The sequence below is a fragment of the Eumetopias jubatus genome, unplaced genomic scaffold (assembly GCF_037043125.1).
Source record: "Eumetopias jubatus isolate StellerSeaLion01/CBP00866 unplaced genomic scaffold, mEumJub1_p1.0 scaffold_9, whole genome shotgun sequence".
In the NCBI taxonomy this organism is placed as follows: domain Eukaryota; kingdom Metazoa; phylum Chordata; class Mammalia; order Carnivora; family Otariidae; genus Eumetopias; species Eumetopias jubatus.
Genome location: NW_028274815.1, coordinates 8,716,519 through 8,736,590, shown reverse-complemented (window position 1 = coordinate 8,736,590; position 20,072 = coordinate 8,716,519). Strand labels below are relative to the sequence as shown.

General features: G+C 55.8%; 2 protein-coding genes across 8 annotated transcripts in view; both read right to left on the bottom strand.

Moving 5' to 3' along the window:
* The window catches only part of SLC66A3 (solute carrier family 66 member 3), a 75,337-nt gene extending 73,039 nt beyond the window's left edge, over nucleotides 1-2,298 (bottom strand). For all 7 annotated transcript variants that reach the window (XR_015768897.1, XM_088026318.1, XM_028099312.2 and 4 more), the window contains exon 1: nucleotides 2,037-2,298. Coding sequence is in view for 6 of the 7 variants with exons in the window: in XM_088026318.1 (XP_087882444.1) it covers nucleotides 2,037-2,179 (143 nt within the window). In the remaining variant the exon portion in view is untranslated. The remainder of the gene's footprint in view (nucleotides 1-2,036) is intronic.
* A 10,305-nt stretch (nucleotides 2,299-12,603) lies between these two features.
* CIMIP5 (ciliary microtubule inner protein 5) lies at nucleotides 12,604-19,228 on the bottom strand. Its single transcript, XM_028099383.2, has 3 exons — nucleotides 18,978-19,228; nucleotides 14,921-14,960; nucleotides 12,604-12,795 (listed from the first exon to the last, which is right to left on the bottom strand). The coding sequence occupies exons 1-3, from the start codon at nucleotides 19,226-19,228 to the stop codon at nucleotides 12,604-12,606; spliced, it is 483 nt and encodes a 160-aa protein (XP_027955184.2).
* Between the last annotated feature and the right edge of the window lie 844 nt (nucleotides 19,229-20,072).

The following is a 20,072-nucleotide window of genomic DNA, read 5'->3' as shown; positions in this document are numbered from 1 at the left end:
GTCCCCTAAAAAATGGGTTTTTAGAGTTAATTTGCTAAGATCAGGATCCAAGGAGGGCATATGTCCTCCAAGAGGCTGTTACGGCTTCTACTTCCCAGGGGCTAAAGGGTCCCTATGATGGTGATGCCTACGGGGTTCTTTCTGCCGGAATTCTGGCGGCTATGCCTCCCGCTAGCAGGCCGGCAGGCAGGCACTGCCCCCAGCGCCCAGCCCTAGCTGGCCCCCACCAGCGAAGGAAAGGAGGAAGAGGGCAGGGTGCTGCCAACTCCCCCACCCACAACATGGCGGAGGAGCCTAGAAAGCAGCAAAACCCAGTGAGTGTGGAGAGCGGGGGAGGGCAGGCATCAGAAAGGAGGGAGCCAGGACGGGTGAACCCTTGGACCCTGCTGCTGCCAGTGAACTGGGGCATGGTGCTTCACCTTCTCGGCCTCAGGTTCCTACTGTCTAGGGATGAAAACAAGGCTTACTCCCTCGGGCGTCCTGAGGACTGAATACGATAATGCCTTTAAAGCACAGTCAGCACACAGACCCGGCTCTGGAAATGGTACCACTAAGATGAAGTGTGGCCTGAGGTGGAGATAAAACCGAGGGATCCAGCGGAGGGAGCCCCCGATCACCTCCCGCTGGGCTTGGAGGAGAACGTAGCAGCCGGGTGGGCCTGGACACTGCCACGGCCATTTACAGCGTCCGGGTGCCGGGCCCCGGCCGTCCCCGAAGCCCACCACCCGCGCCTCCACCTGCGCCGCGATCCCCGCAGGCCCCGCACACCCGCCTCCTCCCACGCCGCCTCCAGCTCTCCCGCCCACGTGAGCCGCACTGCACCGCCCCGGGGCCGGTTTTGCCGACGGGCGCGGTTAGTTAGACAAAGCGATAGCCCAACGCTGCGGGCAGCGCCTGGCGACGTTGCAGGGTGTGGGCAGTCTCCTGACCCCACTTCGAGAGGCATCGGGCAGTCTTCGCCTCACCTTCCTAGGCTCAGGGACCTACGAGAAACCGACGCCCTGTCCCGGGCCGTCCACCCCCACCCGAACGGGCGCTGCGGCGCAGGACTCTGCCATCCCCGCTCGCCAGCCGGGGGCCCCCAGCGCTGTGGGGTCGTTCACACACCCGCCAGTGGCCGATTCTTTCTGGACGAAGCCTCTTCCCAGATGGGCGCACCTGGGGTTAGGACCCCCATCTCTCCCACCCCCGGAGGTCTGTTTCTCCCTCCCTGGCCCCTGGCTTCTTTCCGACACCGGACCCCCGGGGTCAACCAGCCGGCTGCCAGTCCAGGGCGTGCTTCCCCCGAGGCCCGTTCCGCACTGTCGCTGGGTGATAATGGGGAGACGCGGACCGGCGAGGAGCGAGGTGCGGAGGCCCCGGCCTTGCCAGGGCCGCGCGGCCAGACTGCCGGGTTTCATGTGCCTACTTTCCCACCAATTCGAATCTTCCCAACCGAGTTTTACAACTCTGCTTTTCGCGTTTATATCCTTAAATAGGGAGTCAGGGCAGCCACTCCGGATTTCTGACGGATGAGCGCTCTCGGGGAGACCCTGGCTCCTCTCTGGCCGGCTGTGGCCGGATTCAAGTCCTCCTTTTCTCCCTCCAAAGAGCTCCCCATTCTCTGAATCCCCCTCCCCCGACGTGTAACTCTTAAAAGCCAGAGGATCCTTAGAATTTATAGTTCAACCCCTCATTTTACACGCGAGGAAACCGAGACCCGAGAAAAGGGGTGATGGAGGGGGGAGGATGTGTATGACAGAGCCTCCAGGTGCAAATGGCTCGCTCAAAGCCGCTCAGTTGGTCTGTGGCTTGCCGGCGAGGTGAAGGTTTCGCCGGGTGTCGGTTTCCGCATCTGTAAAATGGGCGTGCGCCGTCCGCGCGGTGAGCCGCAACTAATCAGGGGAGGTGAGCGGCCGCGAGAAGTGCCTCCCCAGAGGCCGGGCGCTTTCGGCTCCACTCTCCGGTTCTACTCAGTTAGACCCGCGGCGCTCCAGGGCTCCCGGCCCTTCCAGGCCGCAGAGACGGTGGGGAGAGGGCAACCAACCCGGCCTTACCCCGCCAGCTCCAGAAGTAAACTTGGGAGGCTGATGCCCCGCGCGCTGCGCGCCGCCAGCACCGCGGCGATCTGCGGCAGCTTGAGCGCGGCGCACACGCCCAGCGTGCTCCAGTTGCAAAACAACAGCAGCTGCTCCCGCATGGCGCCCGCGGGGCTGGGGGCTCCGGCTCGGGACTTGGGGGCTCGGCGGGGGCGCCGCTGCGCGAGGGAAGGAAACCGCTTTGCGCCGGGGCGGCCGGCGAGCCGAGTCCTTCCGCCTCTCGCTGGGCGCCCCGCCCACGCCCGGGGGCCGCCCAGTTGGGCACCGCGCCTCCGCCCCGATCTCCGCGCCCCGCCCTGCCCGGGTCCGGTCCTCACCCCTCCCCCGCGCCCGTCCGTCCCGCCCCGCGCCTTGCCCCGACCTTTACCCGGGGCCGCCCCGGGGCCGCCCAGTCCCGGGCCCGCTCCTCCGCCCACTTCTCCGCTCCCCGCCCGCCCCGGGTCGCTCCTCACCAGCACCCCCACCCCGCCTTCCACCTTGGGCCGGGCTCGCCCAGACCCCTCCCCCCATCCCGCCCCCGGTCCGCCCCGTCCGGTGGCGCTCCGCCCCCATCCGTCCGCTCCGCCCCCGGCCCCGCCCCGGGTGCGCCCTGTCCCGGGGCGGCGGCTCAGCCGCGCGGAACCCGGGCGGTGCCCGCTGCTGATTCACTTTTCCTTATTGGGCTCGCGCGGTGCCGAGCTGCCCGGGGGACCCCAGACAGTTCCGTTTTCCCATGGGTTGGGTGGGTATAGGCTGAATCCCGGGCGGGCAAACGGGCACCCCCTCGCGGGAGGATGGACCGTTTTGTTGGGATTTTTCAGCCCCCAAGTGCTTTTCTTTCTTTGTTTTTCTCACTAAGCATTTCAGAGATGAAAACTTGTAACGACGTTAACGATCCAACTTCGTATACGTGCGTCCTCCTCGTTTTCCTTGGGGACACAGGCTTTGCCCGTCAGTGAGGGGCCAGAACCTCCGGCGGTCGTCTCATTTCCTGCCCTCTCCTGTCGCTGAGGGTGGGGGCCCTCCTCCCCGTCCCCTAGTAAGTCGGGCACGTCACCACTTCAGAGGGAACGTTCTTCTTAAGGAGCTAAAATAGATTCTGTGATAAAGGAAGGTAAGGTAGTCGCGGCACAAAATGAAGGGGTGGAGGGTGTTCTCCAAGCTCTCGGAATCGCAGGGGCAGTCCAGGTTCTGAAGCAGAAAAAAAAAAAAAAAAATCACACAAATGCAATGCTAGAATCCCCGGTGGCTGGTTTTGTACCGTGAACCTCAGCGAGGCTTCGAGGCTTTCCTCCAGTCGGCCCCACCCCCACCCCCACCCCCCACCCCCCCCGCCCCGGGCCATCAAAACCCTTCCTCTGGAAAAAACCAAAGTATTGGGTCCTCCTTCCCAAGCTAGGGGGGAACAGGATGTTCAGAAGGAAAGTTTTAAGAGGAAAATAAAGAGTGTGCGTGTTTAATTCTTATCTTCTAGGGATCCTGAGATACAGATGCAATATGTCTGGAATTTGCCTCAAAATATTGGGGGCTGGGGGGGAGGGTGGGGATGTAGAGGAAACAAGATTAGCTGTGAGTTGATCATTCTTGGCGTTGGTTGTGGGTCTAAGGGGGATTACTGTTCTATAATAAAAGTTTAAAAATTAGAGAGAAGGTGGGCACGAAGTGCTTGTTACCCTCAAGGGGAAGATTCTGTGCTCCAAGAAGGTGAGGCACCCTGCCTCCTGTCCCACAGCCAGCCCAGCTGGAGTCCGTGTCTGTTCCCGCCCCCCGGGGACGCAGTGGCCTTTCTCCTTGCTGCAGGCACACTTCTGCCGAGTCTGGGGGAAGTAGCAGCGCTGGGATGGCTTGGTGGCTCCAGCTCTGACACTTATGAGCTGCCTCACTCTAGGTCATTCATCCAACCTCCTGGTGCCTCAGTTTTCTCCTCTGCAGGATGGGCACAGCAGAAGCTTCCCGGTGCTCATCAGAACGTTGCCTCTCATGGGATTGGCACCACCAACCGTGTGTTGTTGCAGTTCTCTCACTGAGCCCTGCCCTGTTACTTAAGGCTCCTGGGCTTCCCTGGGAATCAGCCGTTTGCCAAAGGAGCCTGACACCCTTTTAATAAATAGAGCATGGCATTTAGAAACAAAGACCTGGGATGAGATGTGCTTAGTACTTTTGAGGTGTTCAGTTGCATCTGCCCACTTAGGAGACAGAGCTAGGGTGTGTGCGTGTGTGTTGTATGAATCTGCTTGGGCTGCTTTAACAAAATACCGCAGTCTGGGTGGCATAAACAACAGAAATTTGTTTTCCCATAGTTCTGGAGGCTGGAAATGGAAGGTGCTGGCAAGGTTGGTTCCTGGTGAGAACTTCTCGCCCGCTGTCTTCTCCCTATGTCCTCACGCGGCCCTTTCTCTGGGGGCACACACCCCTGGTCTCTCTCTTCCTCTAGGGACACCAGTCCTATTGGACGAGGGCTCCACCCTTGTGACCTCAATTACCTCTTTAAAGGTCCTACCTCCAAATACAGTCACACTGGGTTTGGTGCTTCCGCATGTGAATTTGGGGTCCAGGGACATAATTTAGTCCATAATATATATATATATGTATATATACACTCGTAATTCTTTGTATATATCCAAATACATTATATATATATAACATATATATATCACACATACACATGCTGACCCAGAATCTTCCTTTTAACAAAATCCCCCGGTTTGAAGGCACACTAAGCTTGAGAAGCACGGGCTGCAGGACCTGAGGAGGATAAATGCACTCCCTGTGGGACACCTTCATAAATATTGATTCTCTTGGCCAAACGTTTGCTACGTGCATAATGGACCGCAGCGAGGTTAAATGCCATTCCCTGACATCGTTTTAAAATGCAGCTAATCTGCTCTTTGCCACATCTACCGCGAGAAGGAAGACCATTCTCAGCAATCAGACTGTCGACATTCCAGAAAATGTCGACATCGCTCTGAAGGGACGCACTGCGAGCGTGAAGGGCCCCCGGAGGAACCCTCTGGAGGGACTTCAACCACATCAAGGTAGAAGTCAGTCTCCTTGGAAAGGAAAAGAAGAGACTCTGAGTTGACAAATGGGGGGAACTAGAAAAGAATGGCTGTTGGCCGCACTATTTGTAGTCGTGCACAGAACATGGCCAAGGGCGTTAACACGAGGCTTCCGTTACAAGACGAGGTCTGTGTATGCTCCCTTCCCCATCAACATTGTTACCCAGGAGAATGGTTCGCTTGTCGAAATCTGAAATTTCTTGGATTAAAAATACTTCGGCAGGGTTTGGGTGAGGCCAGGTGTTGCTTGTTCTTTCTGTATCTCAAGCCCAGAACGATGAGTTAATTATTGAAAGAAATGATATTGAACTTGTATCAAACTCAGCTGCTTTGATTCAGCAAGCCACAACCGTTAAAAACAAGGATATCAGAAAATTTGGGGGGAGGTGGTATCTATGTTTCTGAAAAAGGAGCAGTTCAGCAGGCTGATGCATAAGATCTAAGTGGTCCAGCTATAGAAACAGCAAGATGCTGGATGATTTTTCAGACTTATTTGTGATATTTTTAAAGATGCAATAAAAGCTGTATTGATTTTAGGACTTTTTCTTAAAAAAAAAAGGCAGCTAATTTTTGAAGCGGCAACTGCAAGGAGAGTCTTTACTGTTAGCCGCACTGAAGATCCTGTTGCATCGTCTTACAAAAAATTGAGTGGCCTCGGTAGCAGGCCACCCTCACTACCACCCCAGCCTTCAGGAACAAAAAGGTCAACATAACTTTCCTTTGTGTCACAGATTTGCATGCTTGTGAGGTTGCTCGCTATGGTAAATTCAAAATGAGTCCAGGCGAGCCTCCAGGACAGGGTCCCAGGAGACGACCGAATGTTCTGGAACTTTGAGGGGTCTGGAAGTTCTCTGCCAAGAAGAATGTGTCAGTGAAGGTCCAGTGACAGACCACTCACTCAATCGTCCCCTGTACTTAGTTATGATCACCCAGTGTTGAGCCGTGTAAGGACGAGGAAGCAGATACGGGGAAGAGTCTGTAAGTGCCAGAAGGCTCACTGAAGAACTGTCCTGGGAGGGGGCATGTCCACCACCACAGGAAGCTGCCCCCGCGGCTCCCCAGTGCTCTTGAAGCCGGGGCCTGCCACAAGGCATCAAGACCCAGCTGTCCCAGAAGGACCCGCATTCCTACGTGTCTGTACTTCCGGAAGGGTCCTGAGGTGGTGCTTTCTGCCTTCTGAACCTCCTGGGCGTGCTCCTGCTTGGCAGCAATCGGTCCCGTGAGAGGGTGGACTGCCGGGGCGTCTGCTACCCCCAGCTTCATTGTTGGGCTCTCACCGCCAGTGACTTCACGTGACCATGCCCTCCGCATGTGGCACTAGGAGGATGCTCCCAGGCTCTGGGGTGCTTTGGACAGAAGACACGATTTCCGTTTATTATGCCTTACTGGATGGCGGGAATTCTGCAGGGCGAATCTCGTCTAAGCTGTTGGCTCTCTGATGTGTTTGGGTGTGGAAGCTGGAGGTGGAGGGCTGAGGCCCCCGCGGGGGCAGTGGGGAGATTTCCGTCTGAAGTCTGCGCGGCTCAGCCCTGGTTTCCCATCTCACGCCGCTCAGCGCAGTGAGGGTTCTGTCACTCAGACTGATTGCAGGGCTCCCAGTGCTCGGTGGGGGGGGGGGGGGCAGGGGTGGGGGGAGGAGACAGGGGGAGCTGGAGACGGCCCGGACACCAGCCATGGGGAAAAGAGAGTATCTGAGTTGCAGGGCCAAGGGCTGGCTCCGAGGACCAAGGCTGCAGGAAGTCTGGCAGAGACTGCCAAGAAGCAGCGGGCCATGGCCACGGCTGTGTCTGGGATCGTCTCAGCGCAAAGAGCGCGCCCCGACCTCCGTGTCCTGTCTCCCCGAGCCTTCCAAAACCCTCTGCTGCTCTGAATACAACAAGCACGCCGCTGGCTGTGGCCGTGGACCTGCGTTGTGAGTTCTGCGTTCTGTCCTGTGAGCGGCCGAGGTTGGCGAGGGAAGAGGGCACGAGTGTGCGCGGCATCAGGCAGGGAGCAGGACACCCCGGGAAGAGGGGGAGGCGGCCCTCGGGAGCACTAAGGGGGAGCACGTCTGCTCTCCCCGGATTTGGGATCGAGTCTCAGGTATGTCGAGGCGTCATTTCAGGTGTTATGTGCAGAGGGGATCTACACAGTGGACTAAGCGTCCCCCATGGTTTCGGTAAACTCCGCTAATGGTCAGATGACACAATTTGGGTGTCCTGCTTCTGCACGTGCCGGGGGGATCCTGCGGGCCTCAGCTCTGGTTAGATTGCTCAGCAGCGGACAGTTACTGCTCGCAGGAAGTAAAATAGGGACGTAAAGAGCTTTCTTACAAACATCAAAGACTTATCCACCATGGCAGTGACAACGGTAGAAGCATCTAGAAATGGAGCGCCTGCCACGTACCTGGTGTTTCGCTTTCGTTAAGGCGTTCCACTTACCTGCTGAAGCAAGAAGCCTTTTTCCATTTTGCGGTGGTTCCACGTTGGAAGTTCCTGGCCCTGCCAAGTGGCTGTGGTCCCCTCCTCTCCCTCCCCAGCTGCTCTCCCTCTCTTCATCCTGGGCCCACAGGAGCAGTGACAGCAGAGAGAGGCTCCAGCCCGGGGCCCAGCCTGTCCCTACTCTTCTGGGAGTGCTCCCTGCCTGCGGGACCTGTGTAAGACAGAGCTGTCCTTCTCCAGTGTGGGACAAACGAAACCCCCAGGCCAAAGACAGAAGCTGCCCGCTCTGGGGGTCAGCCGGCTGAAGCAGGGTTGTGGGAAGGGGATTTCTCCCTGGCCGTAAGCGTCTCCCTGAACTGGCGGCTTTGCACGGGGCCCCGCATGTGGCTGATGTGGGCGTGGGACCCAGGCGTCTTGCCAGCCTCTGCTGTCTTCCCAGCGTGGCCCTTACAGGCTGTGTGAGATGGGCAAGCTCTTAACTTCCCTAGGCCTCAATTTCTTCAATTTAAAATAGGGATCATCATACCCACCTCATAAATGTTCTGAGAGGCACACAGTAGGCATATAATATATGGTAGCTCCTTACCGAGTGCAAACTAGTGGAGTGTTTTGGGTATTTGTGGGTACTGGCCTTGCTCCTGAAGCTGTGGGGAGTGGGTTACCCCGGGCGGAGTCAGGTATGGGCCCCTCAGGAAGATGGGGAATGCCAGCCCCCATGTCCCAGCAGGGACATCCCGTAGCACGTTGGCCCATCTGACTGGGTGGCTGAGCTTTGGCGCTCCTCTGTATCCTCAGGAGGGTGGGGAGCTGCCAGGATGGGGGCTCTGCAGTGCAAGTGAGTCTTAGACATGATGACACTTTACCCCAACCGCTGCACATACATCTCTTAAGAACAGGGGCGTTCTCCGACATCACCTTGCTGGAACGATCATGCTGTGCAAACTTAACATTGGTGCAATGCTATTACCTACTATTTAGTTTCTATCATCTGATGCCTAGTCTGCAAAGTGTCCCTTAGAGCTGCTTTTGCTTTGTCGTGGGAGCTGGTCCTGAATATTTTCTGCACTGCCTTTAATATGGATCACATCCTCAGCCGTCCCATGTCTCTTATGATATTGTCGTTTTGAAGAGTCAAGGCCAGCCGTTTGGCAGAGTGCCCTCTACTGGGGTGCGCCCGGTGTCTCTTCATGATGTGGCTCAGGTTATGTGGGGCAAGCGGGAGTGCTCCCAGGGCGGGCACTCCTCCCCAGCGGGTCCCATCAGGAGGCACCTGCTGTCCGCTGTCCTCTGGTTGGCAAGGTTAAGTTTAATAATGTGTTGTTGGGCGCCTGGGTGGCTCAGTTGGTTAAGCGACTGCCTTCGGCTCAGGTCATGATCCTGGAGTCCCGGGATCGAGTCCCGCATCGGGCTCCCTGCTCAGCAGAGAGTCTGCTTCTCCCTCTGACCCTCTTCCCTCTCGTGCTCGCTCTCTCTCCATCTCATTCTCTCTCTCAAATAAATAAAAATAAAATCTTAAACAGAAAGCTGTGTTGTTAAGGGGAGTCTCCCAGACCTCACCATTTATCACTCCCTAAGAATCTTTCCCATAGTGCTTTTAGTGTCTTTTACTGATTCTTACCTAAATCAGTGACAAAATGGTGATTTTCTGTTTTTATCATTTATTCTACGTTCTTCAGTAGAGAAGAGCTTTCCTTCCTGTACTTAAAAATTTTTAAACTTATTGATATGAACTCATGGCTTTGTTACTGTTGTTGTTGTTGTTGTTACACTTTGATGGGATTTGTGGGCACTGGTTTTGCTCAGAAGCTGGAAGCGGTGGGTGGCCACAGGTGAAGTCAGGTATGGGCATCATTTTGCTGCTCATCTTGTCCCAAATTTGGCCCCTGGGAGCCCCTTCAGGCTGGTTCTGACATCCATCCCTTTGAGGCTCCCCATCCCGTCTTGAACACTTCCTTACTTACTGGCATAGGAAGAAACTCTGGGCTCACCTCGTATGTTCCCTGGACAGTGGTCTTATTTTTTGTTTTGTTTTGTTTTGTTTTGTTTTGTTTTGTTGTGCGTGACAGCAGAGATGCTGCCACAGAGAGGAGAATCAGGCAGAGGGACTCAGAGAAGCGGTTATAAAAGGCAAAGAAAGAATCCCTCAGCCTTACTCTGGCTTGTTAGCCCCTAATTCCAGCCCTTCCCGGCCTTGGGCGGCGAGATGCCTCGTCTGCTTGTTTCTAATGCTCCTCTTGCCTTTGCTGGTGCCGACACACAGGCTTGGTGCCACTTCTCCCGGCCCAGCCCACTGCTCTGGTCCCAAGGAGACATGAGGCAGACCCCCCCCTCCGCCCCAATGTCCTTGGCTCCCAGCAGGTGTGGCGGGGAAGGGAAGGTATGGCCGGCTGGTAGTGAGGAGGGGTCTCCCGGGATGATGCCATGCGCAGGTGGGCTGCAGAGTGCAGACGGAGGCTATTTTCAAGGGCTCTCTGCTCAGGGCTAGTCTCCTGGCTGCTCTCCAGTCTTGGAGCCCTTCCTGGCAGTGTCTGTCCCATGCAGCAGAAAGCCCCTCCCCTCTCCACCTCCCTGGCTTCTCCCCCCCCCCGCCCCCCAGGACCAGCTAGGTGGCTCCTTCTACAGGAGGACTTCCTCCCTGAGCCCCCTAGCTGAGGGATCTGCCCTCTCAACTCCCACAGACGAGCCTTCTGTCTCTCAGGCTGAGAGCTCCTGATCCGCAGTCCCACGGTGGGGTCAGGCACAAGCTGGGGCAGGAACTTGTCCAAGGAGCTTGTCCAAGTCTGGATAGGACCAGTCTGGGACCCGTGCAGTCAAGGACTTGATCCGCATGCAGCTGGAGACCCAGAGCTCTATGCCAGGTGTTATTTTAAGCCATGTACAGAAAACTATTGCCCAAAGCTACTCATGCCATTAGTCAGATCCTCTGCATCATAGTTGGGATTATTACTCAGCCAACATTTGCCTTCTGACCCTCCTGCTGTGGGCAAGGTATGCTTTCCTGCCCTAGGGAGGCTGGGGATGGCCACGCGACTTGTTCGGCCAATAAAAGGCTAGCGGATGTGCCCTTGCAGAAGCTTTGCATGGTTTGGTTTGGCTCTTGGGCTCTGGTGATGTGCCACGAGAACATGCCCCAGAAAGCTGTTGGTCCAGGGTAGTGAGAGACATATGGACAGACTTGGACTCAACCTGAAGCTTGGGGCCAAGTCCGTGCAGACCTGTGAGCAAGAAATGGCATGTGGTGTGTCACACAGAGTGACAACAGCCCGCTAATGCGCTCGGTAAACCGGCATGGTTCAGTACTCACTGCATGCTTGCCCGCCCACAGATAGAGCACTGAGCTGGTGACATCCAGGGAATCAGTCTCTCTGCCCCCATTTTACAGCTGTGAAGACTGAGGCCCGGAGAGAAGAATTCGGTATGGTGAGTCAGGCGTGAGTCTGGCTCTTCACTAGCTGTGGGACCCCGGCCAGATCAAATGACGTCTTCAGCTTAGTTTCCAAATCTCTCAGATGGTGGCAATAACCCTTACAAGAGACCATTCAGGTAATGTGCCAAGTACAGAGTCTGTGCTCGATAGTCACATTGTCTGTAGGTGGCTCTGCTCCCGGGGAGTGGCAGAACCCACATCTGTCCCTGGGCTCCCTACCCTCCCGCCAGACACAGGCAGAGAAGCTCTGGATGATTCCCTCTGGCCGGCATGGGCTCCGCCACCAGCATCTGCATTTAACCTCGACTTTTCCTAAATCCTGGGAGTTCCTAGAATATCGCTTGCTTCCACCCTCTCTCTCTCAAATGGAAATAAGACCCCATCTGGATCCCACGCCCTTGCTCCCCTTTCTTGCTGCGGCTGAGCCCAGGCCCAGCGTCCCCATGGCCTCCCCAGAGCACAGAGGGCGTGGAGTGGGTCTGGGCCCCAGGGGTGGCCGGCAGGACCTCAGCTCGGGCTCCGCAGGTGGGCTCCTCCCGGCTTGGCTCCAGCCTCACCGTCACCACCCAGACCATCACACAGTAACGAAGGAGGTGGAGAGACTGACCCGAGGGCTGACCTCCCAGCAGCCCCTGTGTAAGGACCCATATCTTCCCTGCATCGCTCACCAGGATGCTACTCTCCCTCCCAGGAGAAGGGTGTCCTCGGCAACCACACCCTCATAACCATGGTCCAGGCACTGCTCTGAACAGTTACACATGGTAGCCCATGTCATCTCCATGACAACCTTCTAGAATCAGTACTTTTATTATTTCTGTACGTGGTGGGCAGAAAAATGGCCCACCAAAGACGCCCCTGTCCTAATTCTTGGAGCTTGGGAATATGTTACCTTACACGCAAAAGGGGTTTTGCATCCTGGTTAAATTGAGAACTGTGAGATGGAGAGATTATCCTGGATGTCTTAAAAGATGGAGGGGAGGAGGCAGAGAGAGAGAGAGAGAGAGGTTTGGAGATTGGAGATGCTACCATTCTGCTTTCAGAGAGGAGGGAGCCACGGGCCAAGGAATGTGGGCAACCTCTCCCTAGAAGCTGGAAAAGGCGAGGAGTCCGATGCCTTTGTCCTCCAGAAAGAAACGCAGCCCTCACACACCTTGATTTCAGTCCGGTGACACCCACTTTGGATTTCTGACCTCCAGCGCTGTAAGATAGGACGTACGTGCTGTTTGCAGCCCCTTGGTGAGTGGCCACTGTGATGGCGGCAATAGGAAACCGGTACACCATGTCCGGGGTGAGGGGGATGGAGGCACAGAGATCGAACAACCTGCCCAACGTCACACAGCCGCTCAGAGTCGGGAGCAGGATTTGAACCCAGACCGTCAGCTTGTGACCACAGACGCAGGGCTGCCTCTCACGGGTCCCGAGAGGGAGTCCCCAGCCCTGCCGGGTCCAAGACCAGGGGCAAGCTCCTGGAGTCCTTCTAATCTCATGAGTGAAAACGGGCCAGTGGAGCCCTCGGAAAGGCCGTGTGGGGGCCCGGAGAGAAGGAAAGACCGGCTGACGCGTGTGGGCCCTTGACTGGGGCCGAGGGACCGGCTCAGCCCACAGCCTCCCCGCGTCACCCCTACACCCACCTCCGCCTCCTACACGGGCTGCAGCTCGTCTTCCAGCTTCTTCTTCCGGACTCCATCCACAAAGAAGAAGTCCATGCCGATGAGGGTTTGCCCCAGGGGCGTGTCCACCCTGCTGCCCACCACCTGGTTCGTGGAGCTGGGGACTGTGTCGGAAAAGAGAGGCACGTACTCCGGCAACTGCACAGGCTCCTTCTTGTCGCCCTGAAGAGAGGGGACAGGTGGTGTGACAAGCTGCAGGGAACGGGGGAGGGGCGTGCACGCAGCCAGGCCCTCAGCAGGGAAGGGAGGGGGAGGGGGCAGGTGGACTCTGCAGGCACCATCCTCCAGCTGCCTCCACCCCAGTTCCGCCCCGGGGAAGCCAGTCACACATACACACAGAAATGTCCCCACATCATAACCGTCCGGCCCCACGAGCCTCCACGCCGTGAGCAAGTCTGTGCAACCCCACCCGGGTAGGGAAATGCCACACGACCCGGACCCAGCGGCTCAGACCCTGCAGTCACTGTCCCCACCCCCGAGGCAGCCCGGGCTCCCTCTCTAACTCCTGGTTTTGCACTTTATCTTAGTAAGACCGTGGCTCCTTTCTCTCAGGAACGTGTTTTCGAGGTTCGTGCACGTTTTTGTGTGTGGCTACAACGCCTTTGTTGTCCTTGCTACATGGTGCGCCCCCTCGTGTGGCTTGGGTGAACGTTCCACGTTATTTACCCACCTGGCCACGGATGGCATTTGGGTCTGCTCCCCGCCTGGGGCTCTGAACATTTGCGCACATGGCTGGAAGGTGAATGAGTGAGTTACTGCATGAGCTGAGAATAATCTGATGAGCCCTCCCGCGGGGTGCACTCAGAGCCACCCTGGGGCAAATCGGGGTGAGAGGACCAGCAAAGGAACAGAAGGAACGGGACCTGCACTTTCCCTGGGAAATTCCAGGCCGAGGGGGCCCCACACCTTTGGGTGTGATGCAGGTGGCGATGGTCAGGTTGCTAATCCCTAGCCCTTGGCAGGGGGACTCTGTAGGCTAGAAGCCCAGGTCAGGAGCTCAGGGTAGGATTTCAGGTCTCATGAACGACATCTTCTATCCCAGGGCTTCTACCCCAAGCCCACAGGCTGGGAAGGCAGATGTTAAACCTTCCCCTAAAGCTGGCAAGGCATGGCCACTGCCTGGGATGACTGGGCGCGCTGCTCATTTACCAGGTTGGTTCTTTGACCGTTCTTAAAGATTTTTTTTTTTTATTTGACAGAGAGAGACACAGCGAGAGCGGGAACACAAGCAGGGGGAGTGGGAGAGGGAGAAGCAGGCTTCCCACGGAGCAGGGAGCCCGATGTGGGGCTCGATCCCAGGACCCCGGGATCATGACCTGAGCCGGAGGCAGACGCTTAACGACTGAGCCACCCAGGCGCCCCTCTGTGACCGTTCTTACAGCCAGATTCATCCAACATTCGGTCATTTATGCAATATGAACTGAGTACTAAATATTTGCTAGGTGCTGGGGGGTAGGGCATGGCTGGTAAGTGGGGTACAGGATGAAGCTGGCTTTGTCCTTTCTCTTGGGGAGCCCACAGCCTGCCGAAGTGGATCACTGGAACATGACAGGCTGTATCAAAGCAGTGGGTTGGATATGCTGGCGAGTAAAGAACAGAGGGATCGGACCAAGCCTGCTCAGGAAGGCGAGATTTCTAGAAGGAGGCACGTGAGTGATGGATAAGAGTCACCGGACTGTCAAGGTGGGGAGGGCATTTCAGGCAGGGGGAGAGCATGCTCAAAGGCGTGGCTAAAAGAGCGTGTAGGTCAGCGTGGGGAGGCAGGCAAGCTTAGATCATGGGAAGCGTTGTGAGCCACCCTGAAAAATGCAGATGTATTGAAGGATTTTAAGCGGGGGAGAGATAGGGTCAGTTTTGTGGCTTAGGAAAGTTATCCTGGTAGCAATGTGGAGTCGGATTGGAGGTGGTGATATTAGAAGCAGGGAATTCGTTTCCAACGTATGTTCCCCCAAGCTCATCTCCACATGGGGCACCCCCCACACATCACTTGGGACACATTGCTGACATCCTCATACGGGGGAAAACGTTACCCGAAGCAGACACCTATCATTTCCAGTTGGTTCATCTTAATAAAATCTAGAAACATTGGGGAAAACTAATATCTAAATGCTCTAAGCATTTTCTTTCCCCCAGACTCTGAGTTTCTTGACACAGACAATATACATATATTTTTTTTTGTCTCTGTCCATTCCAGCGTCCAGCACCCAGTAGGTCCTCCATAAACGTTAGATGAATGAGCAGACATGCCCGGTGCAAGTGTGCATGTCAGGAACGTCGTTGGCCTTACCAGGGGGTCATAGTCTTTCAGGAAACTCCAGTGCTGAGCCCTGAAAAGGAAAACACGTGGGCAGTGACATATCATCCCGTGACTTTTTTTTAACAAATGGCTTTCACTGTGTCAGGTGAACGAGTCGAAGCCGCCCGATGCATTTATTATGTCACGGGGGAACTAAAATAATCCAGTGAAGCAAACACCCCAAACCAACCAAGTATTTATGGCGTGGCCTCCACACCGAGCAAATATCTCAAGGATTCGTGACATTTCCCGGAGTGGGATGTGTGTACCAGAGGAGGTGGCCCGTGATGGGGAACGCAGAGCTGCAAGCCCACTGTGTGCCTCTGCATTTTCAGAGCCATGTGGGAGCCCTCAAGTGTTTCATGAAGAAAAACCTCATTTTTTTTGGTAGCCTCCCAGTGTGCACAGCAGAGGACGGTGGGGCAGGGCAGCAGACCGGGACAGTGACAACGAGAAGGGCCTTTGACCTGTGCTGCTAATTTAATTTTTATTTTAATCTGTTTTTAAGAAGTTGAACAATTCTGTGAGACTTAAAATAAAAACAGGCTTCTCTGCCCCAATCCTCACCGCCCCCGAGCCCCACAGCCTCTGGTCACGTTTCCAGCCCTTTTGCTGTTTCTTTGGGCCCATCACGGTCATATTCTGGAATGGTAGATCCAGGTTGCCATTTCTTGGGTTTTTAAAACTAAACATATCTGTAGACTGTCTATTATGGGAGATTAGGAGTTAGCTTTCTTGCCCCTTTTCCCTTACCCTCATTTCTTCCAAAACTATTATATTATGGATTTTGGCTGAGCTGATATATATCGTGTATATCTTTAGGATTCTGTAAATACTGTTCACTGAGCAACTATCTAGGATCATGGGATCCCCTTTCCTTCCTTGGACAACTTGGAATTTTTTTCTAGGGTTTGTAATCCCTCTGGTTTTCTTAGCTTTCTGTGTACAGATCACTGATTCCAAACTCTCCAACAAAATTGTAACCCCCCCCCCGCCCCGTATGATCTTCCACACAGTCAGATGCAAGAGGTAATCCACTGGCTCATTCGCGTTTGTTCTCTAGAGGCCACTGTCTGGGAGACTGGGTCGCCCTGCTCCCCCGAGGGTTGTTGCCCAGGACCCGCTCTGGCCATCCTGACCTCCCCTCGGGGGTCCCCTCTTTCGGGGTCCCAGGCCTTCCTTTCTTGGGTACTCTCCTGTTGTGGAGCACATCCTCCAGTGTCTGTGCATGTGTGCATTTCTTTGGTTCTAGAAAATTCTCGAACACTTTCCCCCTCTAATATTTCATCTCTCCCCGCCTCCCCTTGGGGAGCTCTGTTGAAAGGTATCTTGGATCTGCCTGCTCTGTTCTCTAGGGTTCTAATTCTTCTTCCATGTGTTTCCCCTCCCTGTCTTTCCGAGGAATTGTGATGAATCTGAGTTTATGGATGCTCACTTCAGTTGTGTTTTGTATTTCAACGTTACAGATTTTTTTTCTAGAGGTTGTTTTTGGTTCTTTTCCAAGTTGCCTCACTGTTCCATGCTCAGACTGAGCCGAGCTCTCTGTCTTTAGCCTACCCTCCTGAGACGTTGGGAACCTCCCACCTGACCCTTCCTGGGGGCCCTGTTCCCTCATCTGCTTCCCCTCTGCAGTTGACCCTCGCGTCCCGCCCCCCCCCCCGCCCGTTCATCTCCTCCCATCCTCCCCAAGCGTCCGACCCTCCCACGAACCAGCACCCCCTCTTCTGTCATGCGGGAGCCATGGTTCAATAGCTTTGGTTTTGAATTGACAGAAGGCAGGGACCTTGACCTCAGAGCCACACTAAGACTTAGCGAGAGCCAGTGAGGTAGGAGGTGGGAACACGGGGTCCCTGTCCTCGCTCTGCCTGCTGCCTGCGCCGGCTATGTGGCTCCGAACGAGGGCACTGTGTTCTTGTGCCCTCAGTTTCTCTATCCAGAAAAACCTCAGGAGGGGGGTTTATGGAGCACAATCTCAGGTGCTGTGAGACCTGATTTCAAAGACTTGGTACAAAGAAGAATGTCAAATTATCTCCTTAATACTTTTAAAAATATTGACTACATGCCCCAAAGATAATATTTTGGATAAGATACACCATTAAAATGGATTTTACTAGTTTCCTGTTATATATATATATATATATTATTTTTTAAGGCTGCTTCTAGAATATGGAAGATTTTAGGTGTGGCTCATACTGTATTTCTGTGGGGAGCGCGGCTCTGGATTTCCCTAAACTCTTCCTCTTGGGGTCTGGAACCCCTTTCTTCTCTGGCAGCCTCTCTTGGTCTCCTGGCTACTTGCCGTCGGTGACTGCTGCTGGCTGTGTGCTGCCACCTCATCTCTGGGGACACATGACGCCCTTCCCGGGGGAGCATGTCATGCCTGCGGCACCAACGTTCTGTGGGTTCTTCCTCGCTCGAGAGCAGATCCACGTGTCATAAGGTTCACCCTTGCAGAGGGTCTGGTCCAGTGGTTTCCAGTATATTCAGAGTCCTGCACCATCACCGCTCTTTTTGTCACCCCAAGGAGAAACGCCCTGTCCCTCAGTGGTCACGTCCATTCTCCCCTCCATGCCTGGCTGCCTCTCTGCTTTTCGTCCCTGTGGGGCCAGTGCCCAGCTCCTGATTCCTGCCACTCCGCGGCCTCCTGGGCGGCCACCCGGATGTGTCCAGCCTTGAACACCCCATCAGCTCTCGCATCTTCACCCCCGGAGCCGCTCCCCCCACTAACGGTCCAGGCTCGAGGGTACGGCCCCCTGACACCTCCTCCCGGCGCCCACATCCACTCAGCTCCCGGGTCCTCCTGCGCCCTCACAGACCCCGGGGTCTGCTCAGATCGCCCCGCACCAGAGAGCCCTGTCCTTGTGAACGTCCCCCCGCGCACCCCACATACACCCCTCACTGCACGCACCCCACACATAGCCCGCACCCAGCACACATGCACGCACCCCATATGTGCAGCCCCCACACTGCATGCACCCTACTCATAACCTGCACCCAGCGCACACGCACACACCAACACCACACACACCACACACACCCCATATATACCCCCCAGACCCACACCCCACATACCACACGTGTACACACACACCCACACCCCCTATGCCCCCATCCCCCACACACACCACACACACCACACACACCAACACACCATATATACACACACCCCCATACACTGACACACCACATACACACCACACACATTCTCACTCCAATCCATCAACAGTTGTTGGAATTCTACCATAAAAACCTTCCTTGAATTTTTCCACAGGTCTTTGGCTAGATCACATCATGCTCTTCCTTAAAACCTTTGATGGTGTCTCATTACATTTAAAACTACGATCTTTTACAGTATATGAGGTGTTCCTCCTACTGCTTCTCTTGAGGCTCCTGTCCCCTCACTGACGGCCTCGGACACATGGACAGTCTTTGTTTTGTTTGGTTTTGTTTCGTTTTTAAATACACCAAACTCTCCTTGGCCCCTTCTCAGATTTCAGGTCTCCGCCTCAATGCCATCTCCTCGGAGAGGCCTCTGTAAAAAGAAGGCGCCCACCCTCCCTTCACTCCCTGACACTCATCACACTGTACTTCTTCGTCTCTCTGCTTGCTTTTTGGCTGCCCCGTCCTGAGAATGGAGGCCCCAAGGAGCCAGGTCTAGGGCTGTCTTGTCCCTCATTACAGCCTGACTGGGGCGCTCTCCTAGGAATGTCTGGATTGAGTGAATGCATGAAGGGATGTCTCTCTCCTGGGTCAGAGGGCCAGGCCGTCCCAAACCCCCAGTGCTGTCATGACTTCCTGGCCGGCCCACAGTGCTATCCCAGGAGCTCCAGCTGGAGAGATTGTTCCAAAGGCAGATGGGACCCCCAGAGTGAAGGAGGTGGGTCACCTGGCCCCTACCCACCTCTCCCTCCCACCCTCTAGGCTCCGGTCTGGCCCAGAGCACTTTTCCATCAACACCATTTGCCTGGCTTACTCCTTCTCATGGGTCTCCCTGCTTCCAGAAGCTTCCTAGACCCTGAATTAGCTGGGGTTCAGGCAGGGCACTCACCAGTGCTGTTGGCCCCTCCTCTCAGCCTCCAAGAGCTCCCTCCACAGCTGGTCCTGCTGCACACCATTTGTTTCCAGTGCCAAGTGCTCTGCTTTTGGGGCCTGGGGGGTTTGGCGATTGCCGGCGAGACCCCCACCCACCACAGGGCAACCCCGGGCCGTGGAGGAGTCTAAGGCTGTCAGCCTGGTTGAGGGCAGCTGGTACCCAGCTGATGTGCTTCTCCGGAACCCAGGGGTGGGGTGGCTCCCCATGGGTGTGTGTGTGTGTGTGTGTGTGTGTGTGTGCGTGTGTGTGTGTCTCTGTGTGTCAGAGACACAGAGAAATAGAGAAATTGAGAGAGACAGAGGGAGAGAGAGAGAGAGAGGCTCCTGTCTGAGCTCAGACTTCTCCTGGGACCCCCTCCACTCTTAACTCCAGGAAAGCCTGTGCAGGGGTCCCCCTCACTGGCCCTCTAGACCCCAAGCTCAGAGTGGCTGATGCCGGCTGGGGAGAGCACTTGAGCCTAGCTGTGTTTCGAGAGCTTCTGCCTGTGTTGACTGTTGCCCGGGGGACAGGGCAGCTCCCAAGTGTGTGTGTGACATCTGAACCCCGAGGCTGGGCTTGGAGAGAGTTTCTGCGTCTGTGCCAGGCCCAGCTCAGCTGCCCCTCAGCTCTGACCCCTGGCTCCCTGGCTGGAGACCTCAAAACAGCATGGGGGAGGAGGAGCGACCAAAGCCCTGACTTCTGGGGCAGTAAGAAAAGACAGGATGCAGGGGGTGTGTGTGGGGGTTGGGGGTTGGGGCCCATCCTCCAATTGCCACATGACCTTGAGTAGCCCCTGTCCCTCCTGGGGCCGGTGAACTGACAATAGTCATCCTTTCAGCTCCCCAGCAGACGCGCGGATGCGGGGCTCCCACGAGAAGGCGGATGGAAGTGCTTTGTGAGCTCCAGAGCGGGTGCCGGCCCGACGCTCGGCTGCCGGAGGGGTTCTGAGCAGTGGCCCGCAAGGGAAAATCAGTGACACTGCGCAGTTACTACCCGTTCTACCCGCATCAGCCTGGAATGGCTTACAAAGCACCATCCTTCATCTCGCTGAACCCGGGTCCTCCAAGACAG